The 22,256-nt window shown below is 59.0% G+C and overlaps 1 protein-coding gene and 2 long non-coding RNA genes across 12 annotated transcripts in view; 2 read left to right on the top strand and 1 right to left on the bottom strand.

Moving 5' to 3' along the window:
* Positions 1–2,357: 2,357 nt before the first annotated feature.
* The window catches only part of PLXNB1 (plexin B1), a 28,245-nt gene continuing 8,346 nt past the window's right edge, over positions 2,358–22,256 (bottom strand). For 5 of the 10 annotated variants that reach the window (XM_060162018.1, XM_060162020.1, XM_060162019.1 and 2 more), the window contains 35 exons: positions 21,348–21,530; positions 20,946–21,074; positions 20,719–20,819; positions 20,291–20,423; positions 19,870–20,026; positions 19,456–19,564; positions 19,271–19,379; positions 18,175–18,855; positions 17,848–17,970; positions 17,534–17,656; positions 17,148–17,241; positions 16,890–17,062; positions 16,593–16,744; positions 14,714–14,819; positions 14,401–14,537; positions 13,914–14,090; positions 13,516–13,687; positions 13,085–13,327; positions 12,238–12,414; positions 12,012–12,160; positions 11,428–11,528; positions 11,114–11,331; positions 10,799–10,977; positions 10,580–10,646; positions 10,218–10,364; positions 9,208–9,376; positions 8,825–8,928; positions 8,666–8,750; positions 8,253–8,437; positions 7,936–8,096; positions 7,697–7,844; positions 5,755–5,819; positions 5,538–5,613; positions 4,434–4,508; positions 2,358–3,099 (listed from right to left, as the gene is read on the bottom strand). In XM_060162018.1, coding sequence (XP_060018001.1) covers positions 2,995–3,099; positions 4,434–4,508; positions 5,538–5,613; positions 5,755–5,819; positions 7,697–7,844; positions 7,936–8,096; positions 8,253–8,437; positions 8,666–8,750; positions 8,825–8,928; positions 9,208–9,376; positions 10,218–10,364; positions 10,580–10,646; positions 10,799–10,977; positions 11,114–11,331; positions 11,428–11,528; positions 12,012–12,160; positions 12,238–12,414; positions 13,085–13,327; positions 13,516–13,687; positions 13,914–14,090; positions 14,401–14,537; positions 14,714–14,819; positions 16,593–16,744; positions 16,890–17,062; positions 17,148–17,241; positions 17,534–17,656; positions 17,848–17,970; positions 18,175–18,855; positions 19,271–19,379; positions 19,456–19,564; positions 19,870–20,026; positions 20,291–20,423; positions 20,719–20,819; positions 20,946–21,074; positions 21,348–21,530 — 5,313 coding nt within the window. In that variant the 3' untranslated portion in view covers positions 2,358–2,994. Of the gene's footprint in view, positions 3,100–3,751; positions 3,875–4,433; positions 4,509–5,537; positions 5,642–5,754; positions 5,820–7,696; positions 7,845–7,935; positions 8,097–8,252; positions 8,438–8,665; positions 8,751–8,824; positions 8,929–9,207; positions 9,377–10,217; positions 10,365–10,579; positions 10,647–10,798; positions 10,978–11,113; positions 11,332–11,427; positions 11,529–12,011; positions 12,161–12,237; positions 12,415–13,084; positions 13,328–13,515; positions 13,688–13,913; positions 14,091–14,400; positions 14,538–14,713; positions 14,820–16,592; positions 16,745–16,889; positions 17,063–17,147; positions 17,242–17,533; positions 17,657–17,847; positions 17,971–18,174; positions 18,856–19,270; positions 19,380–19,455; positions 19,565–19,869; positions 20,027–20,290; positions 20,424–20,718; positions 20,820–20,945; positions 21,075–21,347; positions 21,531–22,256 lie in introns of those variants that run through there. The other 5 variants (XR_009542817.1, XM_060162023.1, XM_060162025.1 and 2 more) reach the window with 5 other exon arrangements.
* Positions 2,625–10,172, top strand: LOC132527054 (uncharacterized). Its single transcript, XR_009542821.1, has 5 exons — positions 2,625–3,194; positions 3,370–3,546; positions 4,181–4,264; positions 5,416–8,941; positions 9,653–10,172. It is a non-coding gene; the product is annotated as an uncharacterized LOC132527054 (long non-coding RNA).
* LOC132527055 (uncharacterized) lies at positions 10,218–11,794 on the top strand. Its single transcript, XR_009542822.1, has 2 exons — positions 10,218–11,303; positions 11,448–11,794. It is a non-coding gene; the product is annotated as an uncharacterized LOC132527055 (long non-coding RNA).

The following is a 22,256-nucleotide window of genomic DNA, read 5'->3' as shown; positions in this document are numbered from 1 at the left end:
TGTAATTCAAAAAGATACACCCACCCTAGTGTTCATAGCAGCACTATTTACAATAACCAAGAAATGTCCATGGACAGATGAATGGATAAAGAACATGTGGTATATGTATACAATGGAATATTACTCAGCCATGAAAAAGAATAAAATAATGCCATTTACAGCAACATGGATGGACCCAGAGATTATCATGCCGAGAGAAGTGAGTCAGACAAAGACAAATATCATATATCGCTTATATGTGGAATCTAAGAAAGTGATACAAATGAACTTATTTACAAAACTGAAATAGACTCTAGACATAGAAAACAAACTTACGGTTACCAAAGCGGAAAGGAGGGAGGGATAAATTAGGAATTCGGGATTAACAGATGCATACTACTACATATAAAATAAACTGAAAGGACTTACTGTATAGTGCAGGCAACTATATTTAGTATCTTGCAATAACCTATAATGGAAAGAATCTGGAAAAAAAAATATATCAATTACTTTGCTGTACACCTGAAACACTGTAAGTCAACTATACTTCACTAAAAAAAAAAAAAAAAGATACGGAGCTCCTGGTCCTCTAACTGGATAATTACTCCGATATTTAAGTTGGTGAAAGTTCACTTAATGAAGCAAGTCACTCCCTAATCTCTTTAAGGTGTCCCCAGTGATGAGAAACGAAGGTCCTTTGCATACTAACATGTTTTATGGGTAATGTAGTAGGTGAGGGCACTCTGCAGTCTTGATCAGAATAAGATTGATCAACCTGAATGACAAATGTCCTACACTGAAATTGTGGCCAAGACCCAATTAGAATCCTTAAGTTCTGTCAGGTTTAGAATCTCCACTGGCAGCTGTGGTGTTTGAAGACTTATAAGTTCCTGTCTTACTGCGCAGGTTTGTGTTCTTTGTATCTTTTACTAGAACAACATTCTGTGAGAGCTGAGACACGATAGTGAATGACTCAACATGTTCAATAGTCACAGCTGCCAGGCGTGCAGGTACATGGTTTTCCTCTCCCCAGAGCCCTCACCTACCCTGTTATAGGCCTCCTAGGACCTGTAGGGGCCTGAGCCCTGAACAGAGGCACTAGTCTTTCACGGCCCCTGTGGTGTCAACCAGGCTCCCTCCCTCTCTGGGCCTGCTCGACGTCCACTCCAAACTGAATTCCCCATTAGCCCTGCTCCCTGAGACTGTCACAATGGGGGATCAACTCCATGGTTTGGCCAGAAGGAGTCAGACCCATTCTGAGCCACTACAAAGACCTGGCAGGAGCACGCATTTGAAGTACTAAAGCTCACACACCGGAATGACAGTGCCTCACTGCTGGCTGACCTGCCTCTGACTGTGGTCTGGACATGAGGCAGAAATGAGGAGGGAAGGACATTAGAGCAGAGAATAGCAGTGGTGACTACAGTGGGCATGGACACACCGATGTGGCTCCTGCCATCTTAGGGACGAGGACCTTGAGAAGGCATTATTTAGGGCCAATAAGAGGGAGGGAAGAGGACTCTTCCTGGACTCATATCAGCCTGTGTCTCTTCAAACCCCCAATGAAGACCCCTAAGTTGGGAGGTGGGGCCTCTGTGTCAGAGGGGAAGGAAGGCTAGGGGGTCTCTGGGCTATAAGCAGAGAGCCATGGGGGAGAACCTTGTGAGGACCTGAAGACTGGAGGGCCATGGACTCACCTCTGTTCAGTAGGCTCACCTCCTGTGGAGGCCAAGGGTGGTCTCAGTCAAGGGGGCATCAACCCCCAGCCGTGTAGACCCAGCCAGCAATACAAGATCCAGCTGAGACAGTCTCGAAGCTCACCTCCAGCTACAAATCAGGAAACCCAAACAAGGTGGCCTTGACGCAGGCAGACATTTGGGTTATCTGCACCCAAAATACCTTGACTTAGAAGACAACCCAGTAACCAGAAGCCCCTCAGAACAGCCCAGGCTACAGGGGTTCAGGGCGTCTAGAAACTACTGAGAAAAAGGGCCCCAAGATCCACTCCACCTGGAGCAGTGATGCCATCCTTTCCCAGTTCCTTTCAAAACAAGTGCAACAGGAATGGAGAAATTTGAACACTCAAATTGCCGATAAGGCAGACCTTGAAGAAACCACAGACCCCTGCACCTTGGGTTTCAGGCCCGCCAGCCCCGTCCTGGATGGGGTTCTCACTTCCTTCGCAGCAGCTTTGACGCCAGCAAGCCCCGTGCAGGAGTCAAGGAGAACCCAGCCAGCCCTGTGATCTGGAGCATTCTGTGGGCGCCATGAGACCTCCCAGAGGCTGCAGATCCCATCTCCCCATGGTGCCTGCCAGGCACAGCTGCCACCCTCCAGCTAAGGGAGGGCTGGGCCAAGCCCACATCTCAGACACCAGACAGTGTGTTATCCTTTAATGAAGAGCCAGGTCAGTAGGGCCACCATTCTCCCCGAGGCCCCCCTGCAGCAGACACCCCTCACTCCTGGCTGCCTCGGTGGCAGGGTGGCCCTGAAGCAGCCAGCCCTGCTGAGAGGTCAGTTTGCAGCAGCCTAGGAAAGGCATTCATCTCTCAGACCTAGGAAAATGGCAGCAGCAACATGGCCAGTGGCGGCTAATGAGGTCAGGGATGGTGGAGGAGGAGGGCGGGACAGGAAGTGGGGGCTCTCCTCCTTCCTCTCTGAATCCCCTGGGATAAAGGCCAGTGTTCAGGAGCAGTACAGTCTCCCCAGGGGCTGGAGGCCCTTCCAGCCACTCTCTGGAAGCCCTTAGTCCCCAGTTTCCCTCAGACTAACATCACACAGAAAGTAGCCTGCAGGGTCACTGGCCTCAGGGTCACCACTCCATCAGCCTCAAGGCCCCACGCCTGCGAGATGTCCAGCAGGGCCCAGGCCAGAGCCACCAGGAGACTTGGAGCCACCTTCCGCTAACTCCGCTGGGCAGGCACTACAGGCATCTAAGAAGGTGGTCTCTCCCTCATGGTTCCGGGGCTGCCCAGGCGGGGCTGAGGCACAGCAGGCCAGGGGCTCTCCAAGTCCCTACAGATCTGTGACCTTGTTTTCTACAGCCGCTGCGATCTGCTGGAGCCGATAGCCCAGCTGCATCTTCTGGGCCGTGCCATCTTCCTCCAGGGCAGTGATGATCTGAAACACAGAGACCAACTCAGCAGGGGGAGACCGTCAGCCTGCCGTCTGCCTTTGCCACAGACTTCAATAGGCCTCCACAGCTACTGCAGCAGGTGTGGGTAGGGGCCCGAGAAACCCTGTGAGCTGCCGCACTCACTTCCTCAGGGCCCCCTCGGGGAGGGGATGATGACAGCAGAGTCACTGTTGGGTTTTAAGGATTAGTGAGGTAGGGAATGAAGTACTTTACTCAGTACCTAGCACTCACGGTAATGCATATCACCTCCCCAGTAAAATCGTTTTGAGTGGAGGCCAACTTCACCCACCATGCTGGTCTTCTCCGCCACAAACCCCCGGGAAGCCCTGCTCCACCCATCCTGGCTCCCCCGCCCACCAGGCAACAAGCAGTTCCTAAATTCCTACATGCCGGGTGCTGGACAAGGAGCAGGGACCCAGCAGTGATGACAGGTACGATCCCTGCCCTCGTGGGGCTCACTGGAGGGGAGACAGGTATTGACCAAACACGGACAACTACATAACCACAAGGGGGGCTGCCACAGAGGGAAGGGTGGGAACAGGAGGGGCTTGCCGGCCACGCCTCCACAAGGGGACAGCTGTGTCACACGGCCCCACCTCCCCCACACCGGCACCCACACTGTTTGGAGCAAGGCACCTGGACTTCACGCTTGCGCATCACTCCTGTGTCAAATGCCTGTCCCCACTCCAGGCCTGAGCCATGAGGCAGGGCCCTCATCGCTCAACAGCAACGGCCACATCCCTGGGGCCATGCAAACATCTGGGTAGATGATTCCAGCAGGCACTCAGTGGGTTGACCGGTGGGCGCTCTGATCCTGAGGCCCAGCCCAGGAATCCCCCAGAAAGCCCCCTTACCGGCTCTGTTGTGCCCTCATCTGCCCCAGACCCTGTGCCCAGACCCTCCTCTCTGGCAGCGCATGCAGCCCAGCCAGGCCCACCCCCCCAGAGATGGCCTGCACAGCACACTGCCACATGTGGTCTCAGGTAGGGCTCTGAGGGAGCACAAGGTCGGGGCACAGGTGGCCGCTGTGTGTTCCTCCCAGCACATCCTGCACACCATCTCCAGGCCCTGGTAGATCCCCAGCCATCCATCACCACCACCATGCCCAGGAGCCCGGCTGAGGAGCCCGGATGGGAAGGGCGGCAGCAGGTAAGAGCCGGGCCACTACCAGGAAGCACACCTGAAGAACACTTCCCGAGCACAGGGCTCAGCCCCCCTCCACCACTCTGTGCCTGGGTGAGACCCGAAGGCCCCACACTTGCGTCACAGAGCCAGTCACCCTCTCGCATCATCCTGACCATGCCCAGGTTCTGCCCACCTGGTCATAGTATTTGTTGATATACTTGTAGAGTTCGTGCAGGGCCACTCGCACCCCCAGGTCTCCAGAGTAGTTCTAGGGAGGAGAGACAAGAGGTTACAGAGATAGGGGGTGCTGCCAGCCACCAGAGGAGGCCCAGGACCCCAGGCAAGGGGAGTAGGGAAGAGGGGGCTGGGAGGTAGAGGAAGGAACAGGGCCCTGCATTGGGAAGCAGAGCCCCTCCACAGACAGGGGATGCCAGGCTAGACGTGCTAAGCTGGGGACAGGATAGGACCAAAGGGCCTCCTTGGTGGAGAGAGCCTGGATCTGTAGTTTCACCATGGCCTGGGGTCTCCACTGGGGCTCGGCCTCTCTCCCCCTCCAGGCTCCAGCTGGGACCCTCTGGCATCCCAGGCAATTGCAGAGCCAGGCAGAATAGGTGCTGCTCACAGGCTGTGACCCAGCATAGTTCTGCTGTGATCTCATTCAAGTCTTTCCTGAGGTCACACCCAGGTCCCTCCATGGGGACATCTCTAAACCTCAACCTCCTCTTCAGGACAATGGAGTTGATATCACCTAACTTGTAGAGCTTTAATGGGAATCAAATGAGAAGTAATCAAAGCCCCCACGCACGGCAACACCCCAAAACTGTAGCTGCTATTGTTATTGTGGTTGTGGTCATCATCATCGTGGTTTCAGATTTACATTGTTTATAAATTCCCCGGACTGGACTGTTTGGAGGCTGTTTTAGGAGTAGGTGGGGGCATGTCTATAGTGCCAAGGAAAGCAGAGCAGTAGGAAGACGTGGACAGGCTGACCCAGGCAGTCCTGGGGCTGAATCCCTGCCACCTCGCTGCCTTGGAACTATGGTCCACAGACCCCGAGGGGCTGCAGAGGGGCTGCAGACATCTAAACACCTGGCTGAGTCAGGCTCGGTGGCAGCTGCCAGGACAAGGCCCCTGCTGCTCTCTGATGAGACACTGGGAGCCCTGGTCTTTTACAGAGGCAGCGGGAACACTGTGCTGAGGCCCCCAGGGCTTCCCTGCAAAGGAGCAGCGTGAAGGGGGCAGGACCCTTGTGGCAGAAGGCCTATGCCCAACCCAAGAAGCAGAAGGAGGGCCATACCCGGGACAGCTCGGCCAGGATGGAGTTCATCTCTTGATCACTGGCGGGGATGGTCTGTCTGATGTCTGCATAGTACCTGCCAGAGATCATGGGTCCGGCAGCCGCTGGGGAAACAAACCCCTCTTCACCCCACCAGGCCCACCCCTGGGCCTCAGCTGTAAACACCCACCAATCCGTCCAGCCATTATCCCCCAGATGCAATCCCTTTCCCTCGTACCTTTCCACCATCCGTTTGTACCGGGGAATATCCCGAGCATACAGAAGTTTGTTGATGGGAGAGTCCTGGGTGCCAGCAGGTGAACAGTGAAAGGAAAAGAAGGATGAGAGCTCCTGTTAGGGTGACCAGCTGTCCCAATTTTCCCAGCACTGTTTCAGTTTTAAAACTAAGTCCCGAATTGCAGGAAACCTCCTCAGTCCCAGACAACCCGGATGGTTGGTCACCCCACCTCATTCCTTCTGTCACCCCTCCCCCAGTGTCCCATCTCTGCTGTCATCACCTTGAGCTTCCCCCCATCTCACTCCAAGGTCATCTCTCAGCTCCACGTGCCTCCACCCGGACCTGGCAGGGAACTGGCATGCAGGGTGGGAAGGGTGCAGTGCCGTGTGGAGCCCTAATATTGCTTCTCCAAGTGCTGTTCATTCCCCATGTAATCATTTTAAAAATCAGGAAACTAACCCCGAAATTTAATTAAATTGCCCCAGACCACCTCACTCCTGTGTGGCTGAGCTGGGATTTGAAGCAGGTCTCTCAGACCAGGGCCCACAATCTAACACAGCCAATATATCCTCTACCACCGAACCGGGCTCCAATCCCAGCTCTGTCCCAGTGGCTGTGGGCAGCACACTTCCATTCTCTGGACCTGCTGCCTCATCCTACAGCTGCTGGGAGGGTGAGGCAAGACTGCACTGCCGCCTGTGAGCAAGGGCGTGAGCGCTGGGCCTGAGGCAGGATGCCTGCTTCTCAGCAACTCTCCATGGGTGGCCCTTGGCATCCTGGTTTGCACTATTCCTGAGCTACCCAGGAAGCATCTGCAGTGCTGTTGGGAAGGGGAAGCAGTGTGAAGATCAGGCAGAAGAACCCAGCTACCATACAGCACACACCCTGGAGGTGACCCCTGGGTCCTGGTGTGGCTCTGTGGTTCTCAGCTCGCTATCGCAGGCAGAGTAATGAGCGCAGGCAGAGGAAAAATGGCTTACAAAAGACAGCACTACAGAGTGGAACTTTCCATCTTGTTTCCCCATGGAGAACTCTCACGAGGTCCCGCCCAGGGGTCGAGGCTAAGCAGAGTCCGTTATGCAGAGCCACGACAGCCCTGCCTGCTGGGTGCCTGAGCAGTCATAGTGGTGACCCCGTATCTGTCACAGGACTCTCTGGGTCCTGACCACTGTGACAACATACCTCCCCCTCTCTGTGCCACCAGGCAGCCCTGACCACCTCTCCTCCATGCTTCCCAGCTCCCCTGTCAGCACACCCCTCCTCGCCTGGCCCTCCCCTGGACTCTGCTCCCTGTACTGCACAGGCTGGCAGACACTTCCACTGCCCTTGGGAATCAAATCTCCGAGGCAGCCTGGAGCTGCTCTGCGATTGTAGAATCCATGGGCTCACCTCCTCCAAGTCTCAGCTCACCACCGCCAGAGGCCCGGGGTGCGTAAGGAACCCCTCCCTCTTCCTCACCCCCACATCCAACCCACAGCTTCTGCCTGCCCTGTACCCTCTAGTCCCAGCATGAACCTGGCCACCGCTCGTCCCAGGGACAACACAGCTTCCTCTCTGGACGCCAGGCTCCAGTCCATCCACTGCATGATTGCCAGGAGGCTCCACCTAACTCTCAGGTCTGACCACCCCCTTTGCCCTCAGGGTGAGCCCTTGCCAAGTGGCCCTGGCCTCCTGCCACACCGCCAGCACTCTTTGCTCCACTTAACCCTGTGAATCAGCACACGTGCCCCCTGCCCTTGCTCATCCCTGAAGGCTGAGGCACGGCCACCTCCTAGGGAGGCCAGGGACAAAGCCTGTCCCCGGGCCTGCGGTCAAAGGCCTCCTATATCCTCCTCCTTGACATCCTCAAGAAGGCCTGGAGTCTGTGCACCACAGCACTCTCCATCCCCGGCTACGCTGCCCCACCCACCTAGACCCTCCCGGTCCACCCCAGCCAGCTCACCCGGCCCAGCTTGTGGTCAGCCAGGGTGCAGGCATCCATGAAGGTCTGTGCAATGACCAGGAACACTGCATCCATGTTATCAGATGTCTGCACGTCGAACACAAACTGCGGGTTTTTTATGATATTGATCCAGAACCTCAGCGGCAAGCTGTGGGCGGGGCAGGTGTGGCCAGTGAGTGTGCTGGGGAGACAGGAGAGAAGACCCCGCACATGCTAGGCCCGCCCCGCCCCACGCCCACCTGTTGGTCTTCCATATATGGACGGTGTCCTGGTCTGAGATGCCATGCTGCTGGGCCTGCTCATCCAGCAGGTCAAAGAAGTATTTCACAGCGAGCGGCACGGGACGGCTGGTGCTGAGAATCACCTGGAACAGGTCATCCACAAACTTCTGCAGGGTGCCCTGCGGACGAGGGGAAGCACAAGAGATGCAGTCACCAAGGGGACCTCAGCCCAGCCCAGCCCAGCCCAGCCTCAGATGCCTCGTGACACCAGGCCTGTGCGAGCCCCATATACTCCCAAATCCCACTACCTGTCTCGTCCCTGCCCCCAGCCCCACCTTCATGGACAGCAGGCGGGTCAGGTAGATCTCAGGGATGGCCTTGGCTCGCTCCCGCTCCCCGCCCCGGAGGCTGCCCCTCCGAGGCCTGGGCGGCTCCGGCTCCTCGCTTGGCTTCACCAGGTGCCAGGGCCGGATGCCCCCCTCGTCCACATCCTCCAGCATTGGGGTCCCTGTGCCAAGACCTTACAGCTTGTCACCCCTCATCAGGTGCCCCCTGCCCTAGACCCCCGGGGTCCTGCCAAAACCTGGGAGTGGGGGCACCTGGTTAAGGGCTTCTCTGGGTGGAAGGGAAGTAGACACAAGCCCACCCTGAAGTCCAGAGGACCTTACCCCGTTACTGGAGACTGGGCAAAGCAAGGGTAGAGGACTGCGATGGCAGGGGTGGGGCGGGGGGGAGGGTAAGTACTCACTCTCTCCAGGGACGTAATCCTGGCTTTCCCGGAGGACATGCTTGGTGAGGCAGGGGACGAGGGCCACAGTTGCTCCGTCTGGGACCTGTGGACCACAGTTGGTGACCCCTCCACCAGCCCACCCCACCACAGCCTTCCCCCAGTTCCCACCCCTCCCACCTTGTAATGCTGCAGGGTGTTCAGGCGCCTCCACAGACCCTGGACCTCAGAAGTCACGTCCTCGTCAGAAAGAATGAGATGCCCGGCCACCCCAGACCGCCATTCTGCAAGGACAAGGTGGGCTTGGTCCAGGGCTTTCAGAATACCCTCCCTGCATTGGAACCTGTCCCCTCTTCTACAAGGACACTGGCCCCTCCATCAGGGGCAACCTCACCCAACTTCTCTGAAGTCCAGAAACAGGGGCCCCTCACCAGGTGACAGGTTGTCCCTGTAGAGGTGTTCCAGAGCCCACCTCCCCTGGGTGATAAGCTGACCCCGCAGAGCTGGTTTAGGGCCAGCCTAGCCCTGAGGGTCCCCAGACCACCCTTCCCCTCTGCCCTCACCGACGTCCAGGGTGCGGGGGTCTGGCCGCTGGGTAAGAGGCACTCCTTTATAAAGCTGGTCCAACATCTTTTCCTTGGCCTGGGAGATGGTGTCACAGTCCAGGACCTTCACAGGCACGCCCTGGGCTTCTCCCGCTCCAGGCCCCACAGCCAGTAGTGCATTCAAGGTCTATGCACGATACGTGGGAGCAGTCAGGGCTCATGCCACATGTGGGATGACCAAGATGCAAGGCCAAGGCCAGGGACAACCCATAAGGAAGCCACTGCCTCTGACCTCCAAGCACCAAACAATCACTCCTCCTTGTCTCTTCACCCGCCTGCCTCCCCAGGGACAGCAGCTCCCTCCACTCTGTGGCCCCAGCACCTGGCACAGAGCACTAGTGTCTGCTGGGTGAATGGCAGAAAAAATGGGAGAGCACAAGTCCCTCTGAACTCTGCTCCTCAGGCTCCCGGCGCAGACAGGCTGAGGCACCTGAGGAAGCCCGCATAAGAAGTGGGGTCTCCACTAGCCAGAGGAGCAGGCCTGGCGGAGCCTGAATGGGATTTTCCCAAAGGACCTCCACGTGGGCCACGAAGGGGAAAGTTTCCCAGAGGGAAACAATGGGCAGGTCTGCCAGGGTGACTCCCAGCTTGGTGGGCACAACCATGCCCCTGGCAGGATGCTAAGACCATGATCAGGCAGACACTCAGGCCCTGACACAGCAAGGACCCGGACGGGCCCCGGGCAGGGTTGGCTGCTCCCTAGACTCTGGATGTGGCCATCCTGACCCCACCCCAAACCTGGGGAACCTCTGAGGTCCTGTCTTCAAGATCTGGTCCTCAAGCCTCTATCCTGCAGCCAGCTGGAGGTTAGGCTGGCTCAAACCAGATGCAGACACCCACACAATCATACGTAGTCACCCTCCTCACCTTCATGGGAGACTGACTCACCAGCAGGTTCTCTCCCTCCCCCTCCCCCTCCCCCTCCCCCCTCCCCCTCCCCCCCTCCCTCCCCCCTCTCCCCCCCTCACCAGGGGACGGTACTCCACGTCCTCTCGGAGCAGGCGGTTGTCATTCAGGGTGTATTTGGCTTTGCCAGTCACGCTGTCTACCGGCCCCTTGTCCACTTGATGCTTAATTCCACGGAAAAGCATGTACAGAGGCTCCCCTACCGAGTCCTGGGAGAGTGGCGGGCAGGTAGGACACCCGGGGCAGGGGACAAGCATGGGATGGAGGTGCTGGGGGAGGGGACAGGATGCTGGCCGCAGAAGGCTTAAGGTGGCTGAGGACATACTGGGCAGGGGTGCCCAAGCTGTGCTGGGACAAGAAGCTGTGTGGTTCAGAGTCCTGACTCTCCCTGGAGGGGAGCCCCACCCACCTCTGCCTCACTCACCCTCACGAAGGTGTAGAGGCAGATAGACATCCAGTTGGTGAGCAGCTTCTCCACCACGGTCTCTGTCCTGGGATGACAGGAAAGAGCGGGCAGAGTCAGCAGGTGGGGACCCAGGGCTTTCTATTCTTCAGACCCCAGGCCCCAGAAGGCCTGACCCAGGTCTTGGCTCCAGCTGTCCACAGCCACCTGGCCCCCGTAGCGTCTTACGGGCATACAGACCTGCGCAGCATCAGCTTGGGGTTCTTGGCCACGTACTGGGCCACCAGGTCACTGAGCAGGGTGCGCAGGATGTCAGTGAAGTACTCAAGCTTCCCGTGCAGTGCCACGGTGAGCAGAGATGCCACGTAGGCGCGGTCCCGAGCTGAGAAGGTGCGCTGGCTCTCCAGGGTGTGGATGAACTGGCGCCAGGGAGAGGGGATGGGTGGGTGGGGAGGGCAGATTCAGAAACGGAGGGACTGAGAAGGGATGGGGCTGGAGGGTAGGGGGACCCCCTCCCCACCCCTGGAGGGCCCAGATAGGGGGTGGGGCCGGCACCTTGATGAGGAAGAGCTTGCTGTTAAGCAGGTTGGAAAGCTGCCCCAGCCCTTGTTCCACAGTGGGTCGCCTGCTCTCAGGCACGCCCAAGTCCCGGTGCAAGGGTGACTCCTGGTGCCCAGGGAAGAAGACCCTCTCGGCATACACCTTGTAGTCGAGGAAGGGGATGCCGCTGCCCAGAAGGTCACTGGTAAGATCGGTCATCTCGGTCATAAGGTCTGTTGAGCAGAAGAAGCCAGGTTTGGGCGCAGATCCCAAGGTGATGGGAGCAGGCTTGGGCAGAGCCCTGGAGCGTGGGGTCTTCGCAGCCTCACCTGTGAACTCCTTCTTGCAGCGGTCCCGCACGCTGCTCTCCAGATTCTCCAGCTGGATCTGCACCTTCTTATAGTCCCTCAGAGCCTGCTTGCTCTTCCTCCTGCTCAGCACCAAGGTCAGGGCAGGGAAGGCCAGAGGAGGCCCGAGCCCTTGCTGGGTCCCACCGGGCCCAGGCCTGCCCAGGCCAGCACAGTCTAACCCTGCCATGCCCAGCCAAGCCAGGACCTAGTCAGAATAATTCAGCCTGTCCCATCCCAGGCAAGTCACGCCCACCCACGACGCATCTAGCCCAAGGATCAGCAAACTATAACACGGCCAAATCTGGCCCCTGGCCTGTTTTTGTAAATAAAGATTTGTTGGAACACAGCCATGCTCATGTGTTTATATGTTGTCCGTGGCTGCCGCTGGGCTATAATAGCGGAGCTGAGTCACTGCCACCCAGACAGCCTGGCCCACAAAGCCTGAAATAGTTACTCTCCTGCCCTTTATAGGAAGTGTTTGCCTATCCCTGGTCTAGTCTACCCCTTCCCAATCCAGCCACACCTACTACCTGCCCAACCCAGCCACATCTGGCTGCACCCACCTGTACATGAGGACAATGATGATGACACCCAGAGCCAGAAGAGAGGTGCCCACCCCCAAGCCCACCTGGGCTGCCATGGGGAAAGCCACAGGGCTCTCGCCATCGTACTGCACGTGGCCCAAGGAGAAGCGTAGGTTCCCCATCTGCACCTGCACAGGGAGCCACATGTGAGCAAGAGGTCAGCACACGCCCGATGCCTGCCCCAGCCCAGAGCCTGCCCACTGACCGTGAACTCAGGCAAAGCATCAGGCACCTCCCGGAGGGCATGGTGCCGTGGTAGGGGCTGCTCCACGGGGGGCTCGCAGTACAGGTGGTGCCGGGTCAGCGTCTTCACCATGCAGGGGCCGTCCCCTATCATGGCCACCACCTCCTCCTTGGACATTGCAAGGTCCAGATTCTCCCCCTGGAACATGGGGTCACTGATTGATCATTCAGAACTCTTCCTTGAGGGGAGGAGCTGATGGCCACTCAGATCCTATCTCCCCAAATGTGAGACGGATGGTCCTGAGACCCACCCCCAGGAGCAGGGCTGATGGTGCCTCAGCACCTCTTGTCCTGCACATGGGGTGACAGCCCCATGGATGTTTCCCAAGCTGCCCCCTGATCCTTTTCTGCCCCTCCCGATCCTTCTTCCTTGAGTCTTAACTTCTCCGGAGCTAAAAATCTGGAGAATATAAAGCTGTCCCCAGATCCTACGCAGTGACCTTACAAAGCAGAGCCCCTGCTACTGCGTGTGTCAGTACACACGCCAAGTATGTGTCCACATGAGACAGCCTGCCAAATGGGCATCAGCCCAGGCGCCTATTGTGTACCTCGCCGCCACTGCGTGTGCCAAACTATTTACATATCGTTATTCAGACACCTGCCATAGGGTATGTCAGGACCCAGACCACAGGACCTAAGCCCCGGCCAGGTGTGTCTGGCTAGGCACCCTGCCGCCAGCCCCCTCAGCACTCGCCATGTCCATCCACTGGCCCTTACTTTGCAGTCATGCCCCCTGTGCCACACACAGCAGTACCATCCGGCAAAGTGAAGGGTCTTGGGGCCCTGCCAGATCCCACTAGGAGCAGTACCTCCACAGAGAGCACACTCCCAGGCTTGTGCCGGAATGGTGCGGTGGGGTCCTCGGGGTTGAGCGGCTGCAGAGTGGGGTCGGCCTCATAGGAGAAGGGTGTGGGGTTCAGTGTTGCAAAGTCAAAGACCAGGTTTTCAAGGATGAATTCCACACGGACCCAGGGGTCCTCAGGCAGGCCTGGGAGGGCCGGCGTGCGGCACGTGATGAGCTGGGAGGAGTTCACGTGGCAAGGCTCCTCAAACTAGGGCAGAGGGAGGGAGGACAGGGAGGGCCTGCTGAGGGTGCACAAGGGGGGCGTCCAGCAAAGATGGGGACATAGCCTCCACTGGTACCCGCCACCCACAGCTGTCTAGGGGTGGGGGAGGGATGAGGGGCAAGGTGGGCGATGGCTAGCCCAGTGCAGGCAGGGGATGCCCTTGGGGCTCCTACGTGCAGGCCGCCACAGGAGGCTCCGGGGGAGCACGCCGTCTCTGGGATCACGCGGTGCCTCCACCCAAGCCCCTGGCCTGGTCCTGGCGCTCTCGTGGCCACAGTCACTCGGATTCTTGGTGTCTGCACCACGTCCAAATTCTGGCCACGGACCCATATCTCACGTCCTCCACTGAAAACACAGCCCATGAGCCACTTATGGCTTATGTGAACAAGGCTTTAAAGCACAGCCCAGTCCCTGATGTTAGGTCAGCTCCAACCCAAAGCCCCACGGCCCCTCTCCCCACCAGCAGCATAGGAGTCGAAGCCCCCCACATAGAGCCCTACAAACCCCCATATACTGGAGCTGCAAAGACCTCCCAATCGCATGCCATGCAGCCATGCCCTCGGCCCAGCACCTGAGGAAGCTCTTGGCGGGGCCAGCAGAGGTGACATTGGGATCTGATGTGTACTCGAACTGGCTGTGATGAAGCCTCCGCTCAGCAGCCCCAAACCACACAGCCACGGGGAGTGTGGCAGGCGTGGGGTGTGGGCTGGTCTCACACCGCAGTTGCTCCGCCTGCTGCTCCAGCAGCCTGAGAAGGGAGGGAGAAGTGGCAGGCAGGCCCGACTGGGCCAGAGGGGCACAGGAAGGGGAAAGGGGTGATTCCAGGACACGGGACCCACTCGGGCCACAGCTCACTTTCCCCTTCAGTGCTGACTGCAGTCTCCACAAGTGACCCTGGAGGCTGCACTCCCAAGAAAGCCCCAGCTTCGAGAGGGGCTGGCCACTTTTTGATGGAGCAGACTTGGCCCTCTCTCCATTTCTGCTCTCCCTAGTATCCCACCCCTCCATCTTCTCCCCGGAGCTCAAGGATTTTTGCAGAATGAGGAAGCGTCCCTCACAGGTGACAAGGCTGGTCTCCAACTACCACTCGGATGTCCTCCAGCCGCCCGGTCAGAAGCTTGGAGCCATGCAGGGTGAGGTTGGTGCCCCCGGCTCTGGGGCCTCGGGCCGGGAAGATGGAATGCACCTTTGGGTCCTGTGGGAAGGGGACAGGGAGAAACAGACAGGCATCAGGCCAAGAACAGGGAGGCAGGGGGAGCAGACAAGGAGGCCCTGGGGTGGGGAGCCCCAGGGAGGCGAACCAATGGGCTGGGAGGAGCCACCTAAGGGGGTGGCCCATGGGTAGCTGGTGGGGACTCAACAGTCAGGCACCTGGTAGGCAAAGTCATGCTCTGAGACGCCGCGTCCTCTTCCTGGCACCTCCACCGTCACAGCGCCTGCCATCTCCTCCCCGCTGGCCCCAGTGATACACACAAGGCTGTGGGCACAGGGCAAGCTGGGGTGCTGGGCCACACTAAGGGCCCTTCAAACTGACCCGGCCGCCCCCTCCCTGCCCCACTACATCACGTGTTCTCCCTGGCTCCCAAGATTGACAGAGATCCTCTTGCTTTGGAAGGAATTCCTTAATGACTCACCAGGAGGCTTTGGCCTCTGAGAATTAATATCTGTGGTTCAATCATTCAAGTCCACTCCCAGAGGCCCCTGACAAGGAGAATTTCTCTCTCTGTGGGGCACCAGCCCTGGTAAGGCTGGTGGCAGGGGTGGGTTGCTGAGCTAATGAGTGGGCCTAACCGGCCACCATCACCGTGGGCACAGCACCAGTTACAAGGTGGTGGAAACTTGATTTCCTCATGAAAAAACGTTCCCGAAAGCCTCTAGTCAGGTCTGGGGATGGACGTGAAGGGAAAGTGAGCAATCTAAGAAATGCTGGTTCTTAGCCAGGAAACAGAAGCTTGGGGCAAATTAATCTCCAGAATGTGAAGCCTGCAGTGGTTCGACTCTTTGTGACATTGTCACGGTCACTGCAAACACCCCCAGAAAACAGAACAAGCGAAGTGTGAACTACCCGGGAGAGGCTTCAGCTGGAATGTATTTTAATCACTTTATAAATCAGTTCAGAAAGTACTTTAGTCTCACGGTTCTAGAATCATTAACACTCACCTAAAGTTCTCAGTCATAATACATTCAGGGGGAAACAACATGCTCTAGCAGAGTCTTGTTGAAAATAAGACTGCAGGGTACTTGCCTGGTGGTGCAGTGGTTAAGAATCTGCCTGCCAATGCCGGGGACATGGGTTCAAGCCCTCGTCCGGGAAGATCCCACATGCCACAGAGCAACTAAGCCTGTACTGAGCCTGCACTCTAGAGCCCGCATGCCACAACTACTGAAGCCCACGCGCCTAGAGCCCAAGCTCCGCAACAAGAGAAGCCACCGCAATGAGAAGCCCGCGCACCGCAACAAAGAGTAGCCCCCGCTCGCCGCAACTAGAGAAAGCCTGCACGTAGCAACAAAGACCCAACACAGCCAAAAATAAATAAATAAATACATTTTTTAAAAGAAAGAAAATAAGACTGTGGGACCCCAACACGGGCCTACAGATCCAGACCTCTGCAGGAAGTGGAGGGAGGTGGTCTAAGGACCTGCTCTGGGGGGTTTTGAACCAACTCTCCAGGTAACCCTGACATTCGGCGGGTTGGAGACCTGCTGCTTGTGGATGTCTCCTTCGCTGTGTTCTGCGTGTGCACATTTGGGACCCTGCAACTGCCAGCCTTGTAAGCCACAAGCCCTGGGAAAGTGGGAGGGGTGCCAGGGACTGGACAGAGGGGCCTGACACTCAGCAGGTGTGTCATAAGTCTATCCCCGTGAGGAGCCTGCCCAGGGCAGTGCTTGGGGAAGAAGGGTCAGCAGGTGGGAAGGTCAGCCGCAGAGCACAGCTGTCTGGGATCCAAGGAGCCTGCTACCACAACTATGCCCGTGGTCACTTGGAAAGCCGGGTGAGCACACCTAGGCAGTGCCAGGAAGCAGAGCTGCCTGTCAGCTCTGAGCAGTGACTAGACCCAGGCCAGAAACCTGCAGGTCTGTGCACAAAGCCAAGGCCTTGATAGTAACCCCAGCCCTGAGACACTGTGATCAGAACCAAGGAAAGGGGGAGGGGGAGGGCAGACGAGTAGTGGGTGGATGGCCCTAAGCAGGAAAGCCAGCTGTGAAGCCCGCGGGGTGCCCCCTGCTCCTGTCAGTCCAGCCCACTCACCTGCTGGACACCTCGTACTCCTGAGCGTCCACAGCACAGGGCACTCCAGCCACCCTGACCGTGTCCTGCACGTCCTGCACGTGTTGGCCCAGGTTGGAGCCCCTGATGGTGACACGGGTGCCTCCGTCTACAGGCCCAGTCAGTGGCTCCACCTGTTCCAGGACAAGGATGGCTCACCTCCACGCACCTGTTGACCTTTGGCAGCCTGGAGAGACAGCCCCAGCCTCCCACCTTTTGGGACACTGAACCCATAGCACCCCGAACCCCTTGAAGGGATGCTCCAGCATTTCAACACACCGAGTGGATGAGGGGTGCTGGGCACTGGGTGACCACAGCCTCAGCCTCGCCACAGGCCTCCTGGGCCACGCAGCGTGGATGCTTCCCCTTGCACCACACACAGCCGTACTGGGGCATGGCAGTTTGGCAGCGGCTGCAGTCCTCGTGTCCCACGGAACAATCATACAGCACCACTGGGGGCAGAGAGACGAATGTGAGAGGCAGGCCAGGAAGAGCCCTGTTGCCACCAGCCAGTCCCAGCAGCCCCGGGTCACTCACCGTGCAGCCCATCCACACTGTCCACACGCAGATGGCCAGCCCGACGCAGAAACAGCCCCACGCGGAGCTCTGGCTGTAGAGCCTCATAGCTGAGCTGGAGAAATGGGAGTGGGGTCAGAGCCCAGGGTTAGGGGAGGCGTCAGGCCTGGGGAGACGGTGGTCAGAGAAAGGACCAAAATGACTCATGGGAACACAAAGCCAGAGGCCAGAGCTGGGATACAGGACCCCATGGGGCACAAGGTCAGAGGTCAGAGCTGGGGTACTAGGACTCCCTCGGGGTCACTCAGTCAGAGAATGGGCTGGGATGAGTGCGGTGCAGCCAGCTAAGCTTGGTAGCCAGCCTGTGGCTAGTGCGCCCTTGCCCACCCAGGACTCGGGATCTGTACCTGGTGCTGCTGGCAGGTGACATGGCACCGGGTATCTGGAGGCAGCTCGCATTCGACCCGGGCCTCAACCACCACCTCGTGGCCCTCCAGCTCCATCACACACTCATGGTCGCCTGGGCTGTCCTGGGGACAGAGGACACAGCTACGGGGGCAGCTTCAGAAGCCAGGCCTGGTGAGCCCCACAGGGCCCCAGCACAGTCCCCGGGTTGGGACTGAGACCTGAGGCCGTGCCCTCCCCTGCTCCCCGGGACTCGCGCATAGTTTGCCAACAGCCAAGGAGGCCACAGCAACAGCTGCAAAGAGGACACACTCACCTGGAAGAGGCGCAGGTTCCTGCCCAGCAGTCGCACTTCTCGCTGCACGTGGACCGGCATCAGGCTGGAGCCCTGCACACTCTCCACACAAGGGCAGGAGCCTGCCCCCAAGGTCATCTCCTCCTGCAGGCACCAAGCGCCAGGCAGTCTATGGAGCCCACCTGCCGCCTCATCACTTTCCCAGGCACAACCCCGGGGCCAGGCCAGCGTGAGGCAGCGGACGCCCCCCTCCCCTCCATCCTTCCCCTGCAGAATCGCAAGGTGGCCAAGAGGCTGCATCTGTCCCGATCCCCTCCCCTGAGGCCTCCTTCCTGGGCCGGGTCTCACCAGCTCCCAGAGCCCAGGGGTGTCGTACTGGTAGTCAAGGCTGGACAGGAGGATGAGGGGGGCGGGAGGGCCCTCGTGCTCAGCAGAGTCTCCATCACCTGAGAGGAGGGTGGAAGTGGAGAAGGCGGGCGTGTCACCCCCTGTCCACTCATCCGCCTCGGGCAGCTCGCCGCCTTCTCTCATGAGCCAGTCCAGAGCAGGCTTCGTGGAGCCAGCGGCCCCTGGGAAAGTGGTGGCGGGAGCCGTGCTGGGGGGCTGGTCCAGGGGTACCGCAGAGGGGAGAGCCTCGGGGCCAGGCTCTGCAAGGGCGGGGGGCAGTGCTGCTGCATCTGAGGGCGATGGGTGGGAGGCCAAGAGGTCCTCAGCGGTGGCCATGGGTCCGAAGGCTGTAGGGGCAGGGACAGCGGTTCCAGGCCTCTGGCGGGGGCTGGGAGGAGGAGGGGCCTCGTGGAGAGGTGAGCCCGTGGAAGCCGAGGCAGGTGTGGGGCCGGGACCTGCCCACGGCCCCCGGGGGCTGAGCAGGGAAGGCCTGGCCCCGGGGGGGACATCCAAGGCTGTGGCTGTGGAAGGAGTGTCCACAGGAAGGGCGTCAGGAGTCAGGGCGACCGTGGCCCTGGGGGCTGTGGGTGGGAAGGAGGTGGGTGCGTCTCTTGCAGGAGGGGCTGGGGAGAGGGGCGGGCTCTGAAGGGGGAGGCAGAGAAAGACAGGAAGGGCCACTCAGCAGGCAGGTGCGGGAGCGGGCAGCAGGCAGGCAAAGGGTGTGTTAAGAGAAAAGGAGACCAAGGAAAAGAGAAAGAAAAACAGCCCATTAATTCTCCAGAGGGGAAGGGGAGGGCGCGCTCTAGGGGCGTCTATGGCATCTGTGCCAAGGTGGGGCACGAGGCCAGACCTCCCCTCCTCTCAGCTACAAACGTCCTCTCCCGAAACAGGTGGGACGTTGACAGCCGTCCTCCAGTGAGTCCGTCACACACAGCAACTCAGGTGCTCACGACAGAGCACCCGGGGCAGGCAGACACACAGACCCCAGGCCATGAGAGAAACCCTCACAATGGGGAGCCCGAACCCCCCCTGGGGCCCGGTCAGGAGTTGGGCTCACCTGTCGGCTGACCACCATGGGCCCAGCATCACATAAGGCCTTGTGCGTGCACAGGTGCTGCCAGACGCACCAGTTACACCCCCAGAGGCTTCTCACGCAGGCCTGGCACCTGCACAGAGCACAGCCATGGGGTGCGGATCGCCACAGGGCAGCCCAGGGGCTGGGGGTCGGGGTGAGGAACTCACTGTGCAGACGGGCGGAGCAAGGTGACGGCCATGCAGTCATAGAAGGAGAGGGAAGCCTCGGCAATCACGACGGTGCCAAACCTGAGCTCCAGGCTCACGGAGACGTGGTCTGCAGAGGGAGGAGCGAGCTGGGCTGAGGAGCAGGAAGGGGCACTCAGACCCCGAGCTGACGTTCCAGACCACACAGGGTGGGTTTAGCACTCTGACCAGGAAGGGGTGCCCAGGGTCGGGAACACAGTCCACAGGGTAGAAAACAGGGACTTTAGGGATTGGGGACCAGAGGGGACCTCAGAGAAAGGCATCGCTGCAGGACCCTTTGCCTGGATTCACACCTCATCCTGATCACACCCCTTGGAGCAAGATGGGAGGAGAGCGGGGCTCCCCGGCCCCGGGCTGGCTCCTTCTCTCACCCACCAGCTTCTCTCGGCAGCTCTGGAGCCTCACTAGGGTCTGGGGAGGGGCACATCACACCAGAACTGGTCAGCAGGGCAGGACTCTGGTATTCCCCAAAGTGGCAGGAATAAGACTCCCCTGGCCACAGGGGTGGCAGATCGGGTACCGACAAGAAAACCTGCGAAGAGAGGCCAGGACATGCTGTTGGAGCCACTGGGCAACAGATCAGGGCTCCGTTTACAGGCTTCCAATGTGGGCAGGCACCAGCGGCCACCAGCCCCCAGTTACCACAAATACCCTCCAGCCTGGGTTAGTAACAGATGGAGAAAGCGGAGCCCCAAGAGAAGCGACTTGGGCAAGGCCATATGGTACTTAAAATTCAAGGTTGTAACCCATCACCAGAGCTCCCCCCGGCCAGGGCTCCGCCTGCTCTGGTCTTCACCTCCCTCCTCTCCTCACGGCTGATGTTAGCAGGACTCAAGGTTGCCACTTGCAGACAGCCCACCTCAGGCTGGAAGCTCCACAGCCACCGCTCTAAGCCCTGGCCCCGAGAGCACTCGGAATGGCGACTGCACCTGGGCAAGAATGACCAGTGTCCACCTGTGACCCTCACGGGGCCACTGGCAGTTCATGGGGCAGGGACACCTACAATCCTACGGACCTGGGCAGGATCCTCAAGTGGGCCACGACAGGCCTGGCAAGTCAGGGTGGAGGATAGGGGTGAGAGTAGGGCGTTGGGGCATCCAGGGGTCAAGGGTTGAGAGTCAAGGGCCAAGGACCAGAAACCCTGGACAGGGCAGGAGAATTGAGGGCATGAGGCTGGGGTTGGGGTGGGGCTGGGGAAGGGGCCAGGGTCGGGGGAGCGCTGACCTGCCAAGGAGCACACACCACCCACAGTACGGGTCCCTGTGAGCCAGGCAAGATGCACAGTCCAGGTGCTGAGCACAGGAGGCCACAGGAACCTTGAGAAGCTACAGCAGCAAAGAGGACTTGAGGTCAACAATCCAAGCACCAGTGGCCCTCCACATATGGGCCCCCAGCTCCCCCGAGGCCCCTCCCCGCAGTCATGCCCTCCCTGGCTGGCACGTGGCACTCACCGTGCTCTGGGTCATGACGTACAGGTGCTCGAAGGCCCCATCAAAGATGAGGTCTCTGCTCACCGCAGACCCCTGCTGGATGATCCGTGTGGAGTACGGGTGGCCATCACTCCCTGGGCCCAAGTAGACCTGAGATCAGAAACCACAAGATCTGAGGCCCAAGGCCCTCCCCTCTCGCCCCAATAAAATAATTTACAGAAGTCCTCCTAGAGAGTACAGGTCACACCACCCGTCCCCAGAAAGAGGAACACAGGTCATCTCTCCCAGCCAGGGCCAGGGCCACATCACATATCTCACATCGCAGCCCCAGGGGTCTCAGGCGTAGCTCTGCCCAGCCTGGGTCCCCAGCAGCCTGTCGCCTCCAGATCCTGGGGCAGGGCCCAGTACCTCCTGTGGACTCACCTTATGCAGCTGCCCTTGACTGTCACCCAGGAAAGCAATGGTGTGTCCATCTTCCACAGTGATCGCCACGGCTGTTAGCTGAACCCCTGGCCACTCCAGAACTGGCGTGGCTTCCAGGGGGACACGGCTGGCCATGGGGCTGGGCGTGTGGTCTGAGCCACAAGGGTAAGCATCCAGGGTGTCCTGCAGGCAGCAAGAAGCACAAATAAGGCCCTCCCTGGATAACGTCCACTGGCCCCTCCTCCCTGGACAACCCCACCCCTTCTCACCATCTCTGCCAGCTCTTGGCTCTCCCACAGCTGCGTTCTTAGCCTTGCCTCAGTGGCTTACCTCCACAGTCTGCAGCGGCTCCGACCCCCTCTTTTGATCCCCACATGCCTGGGGCCCCACTTTCTCCCATCCCTGGCCTGGGAGCTGCTTCCCCCAGTTCATGTACTCAGCCTTCTCCTGGACCACTTTTCCAAAGCCTCTCCAGCTTGCATCCTCCTCTCCAGGTCTACTAACCTGGGTCTCCTCCCACCTCTCACTGACTCAGTCCCCCTATATGTGGCTTCTACCCTTTTCATCCATCCTGAGACTAGAGCCAAACAAGTCTCAACCTCACCTGCCTCTCTCGCTCAAGAACCTAAAACAATAGATTCCATCCCCTCTACATTCTGGGTCCCTGCCCCATTCCCAAGAACCTCAAATGCCCTTTCAGTCCACCTACACAAATGCCATCCCTTCAGCGCCTGGTCCAAACCCACCCCTGCACAGCTGGCTCTCTGTCTCCCTGAATGCCACTCTTACCATAAGGTACCCACCCATCACCCAGACACAAAGGAATCACTTAACATCCATTGACCTGATCAGTAAATGCCTGGCCAGTGGCCTCAGAGACAGGGAAGGGCTGGGCGGTGCCAGGACTCA

This window comes from Lagenorhynchus albirostris, chromosome 10, assembly GCF_949774975.1.
Source record: "Lagenorhynchus albirostris chromosome 10, mLagAlb1.1, whole genome shotgun sequence".
Taxonomy (NCBI): domain Eukaryota; kingdom Metazoa; phylum Chordata; class Mammalia; order Artiodactyla; family Delphinidae; genus Lagenorhynchus; species Lagenorhynchus albirostris.
Note: the sequence above shows the minus strand (reverse complement) of the source record. Positions and strands in the feature narration are given on the sequence as shown.